The sequence below is a fragment of the Temnothorax curvispinosus genome, unplaced genomic scaffold (genome assembly GCF_003070985.1).
Source record: "Temnothorax curvispinosus isolate PA1 unplaced genomic scaffold, ASM307098v1 QBEX01013123.1, whole genome shotgun sequence".
NCBI classification, from domain to species: Eukaryota; Metazoa; Arthropoda; class Insecta; order Hymenoptera; family Formicidae; genus Temnothorax; species Temnothorax curvispinosus.
This window is the reverse complement of record NW_020222903.1, coordinates 933-2,452: the sequence shown is the minus strand read 5'-3', so window position 1 is coordinate 2,452 and position 1,520 is coordinate 933. Positions and strand designations below refer to the sequence as shown.

At 28.9% G+C, this 1,520-nt stretch overlaps 1 protein-coding gene across 2 annotated transcripts; it reads left to right on the top strand.

Moving 5' to 3' along the window:
• Positions 1 to 287: 287 nt before the first annotated feature.
• Positions 288 to 878, top strand: LOC112463192 (odorant receptor 82a-like). 2 transcript variants are annotated; one of them, XM_025029392.1, is made up of 3 exons: positions 288 to 386; positions 528 to 674; positions 733 to 878. In XM_025029392.1, exons 1-3 carry the CDS (start codon positions 315 to 317, stop codon positions 787 to 789), a joined length of 276 nt encoding a protein of 91 aa, XP_024885160.1. In that variant the 5' UTR covers positions 288 to 314; the 3' UTR covers positions 790 to 878. The 2 variants fall into 2 exon arrangements, with proteins under 2 accessions (XP_024885160.1, XP_024885159.1); XM_025029391.1 differs by having other exon boundaries at positions 519 to 674.
• The last annotated feature ends 642 nt before the right edge of the window (positions 879 to 1,520 follow it).

Below are 1,520 nucleotides of genomic sequence, written 5' to 3'. Positions count from 1 at the left end.
GTATGCTCGGATATTACGTCATTACGGTACGCTAAAAAGTTAAAAAGGTGAATATGTAATTAAGGCACACCGGAATTATGCGACTTTTTACTTTTTACATAAAATGCAGTATACGAAAGACGTATATATAAAAAATAATTAATTGCAGAGAAAGCATTCATTTTATATCATTATTTAAAATTATAGTATTTTTTAAAATATAATAAAGTATTATATATATATATATAAAATACAAAATGTAAAATATAAAATATAACACATCCGAAAATTTTCAGGGATGGAATGTAATAGAGAAAAAAACGTCAATAGCTTACATGATCATATATATATCCATGTCTTTTAATATTTTTATATTCTGTTACATTGGCGAGGTAGTCACAGAACAGGTAAAATATAAATCACGAAGCTAAAATTTTAATAGTATTGGCGAGTATAAATTTAAAAAATTTAAATTTTTTAAAGCCAAATATATACGATTATTATAACATTTTCATATTATGAAATAAATAATTTGATAGTGTAAACAGGTAGGCGAAACAGCCTATATGACAAACTGGTACCGTTTGCCTCATAAAACGGCTCGTGGCCTGATCTTAATTATTTCCCGGTCGAGTAACGTGATCAAATTAACTGCAGGAAAACTAGTTCATCTTTCTATCGCAACGTTCGGTGATGTGAGTACACAAAGTTGTATATATTTTTTCGTTTATTACATTTAAGAAACGTTTCCAGGTGATGAAAACCTCTATGATATATCTAAACATGCTCCGGACCATAACGGCTTCTTAGTAGACAATAACAGTTCCACCATTTTGTACAAACCGTTAGCAAATTCTCTAGTTTCCACCATAAATTATAATATTATATTAGAATAATTATATAAATTACCAATAAAATACAAGACATCTATTATTTAGAATTTAGAATTTATTTAGAATTTTTCATTACCTACTTTTTAAATTCTACTAATATATGATATATGTATAATAACAAATGAAAAATATTATTTAAAAATGAGAATATATTGGTATCGCCAAAGAAGAACAGAAAAGGACAAAGAAGAGATAAATAGGCTTTCCTATTGCACGCTACATAGGTATCTATCTTGACTCGTCTTAAATTAAATAACTAAAGTTGAATATTTTATGAAAATTGGACCTGCTTTTATACATGTACTCGCATATTCTTCTTTAGTACACGGTTTTCTGTCAAATTGACAAAATAAAAAACATGCTATAGACGATTATTGATCGAATGTGCAAGCGTGCTTCTCGGGAAAAAAACGTTAATATAAAGTTCCAAACTTTATTCGAAGTTGACGCAGGAGCATATTCGAAATTAATCCTTGCAAGCGCACTATTCACCGTGACAGTATATCGAGTGCATCCATGAAATAATCATGAAAAAGTCAAAATCTATATCCAGAAGTTTTAAAAGTAAAGTTGATTATAGTCCTCAACTGAGTCGAGGGTTTCTCCAAATGGTGTTTGGCCACAAATAAATGGTTCAAGCATAACGTG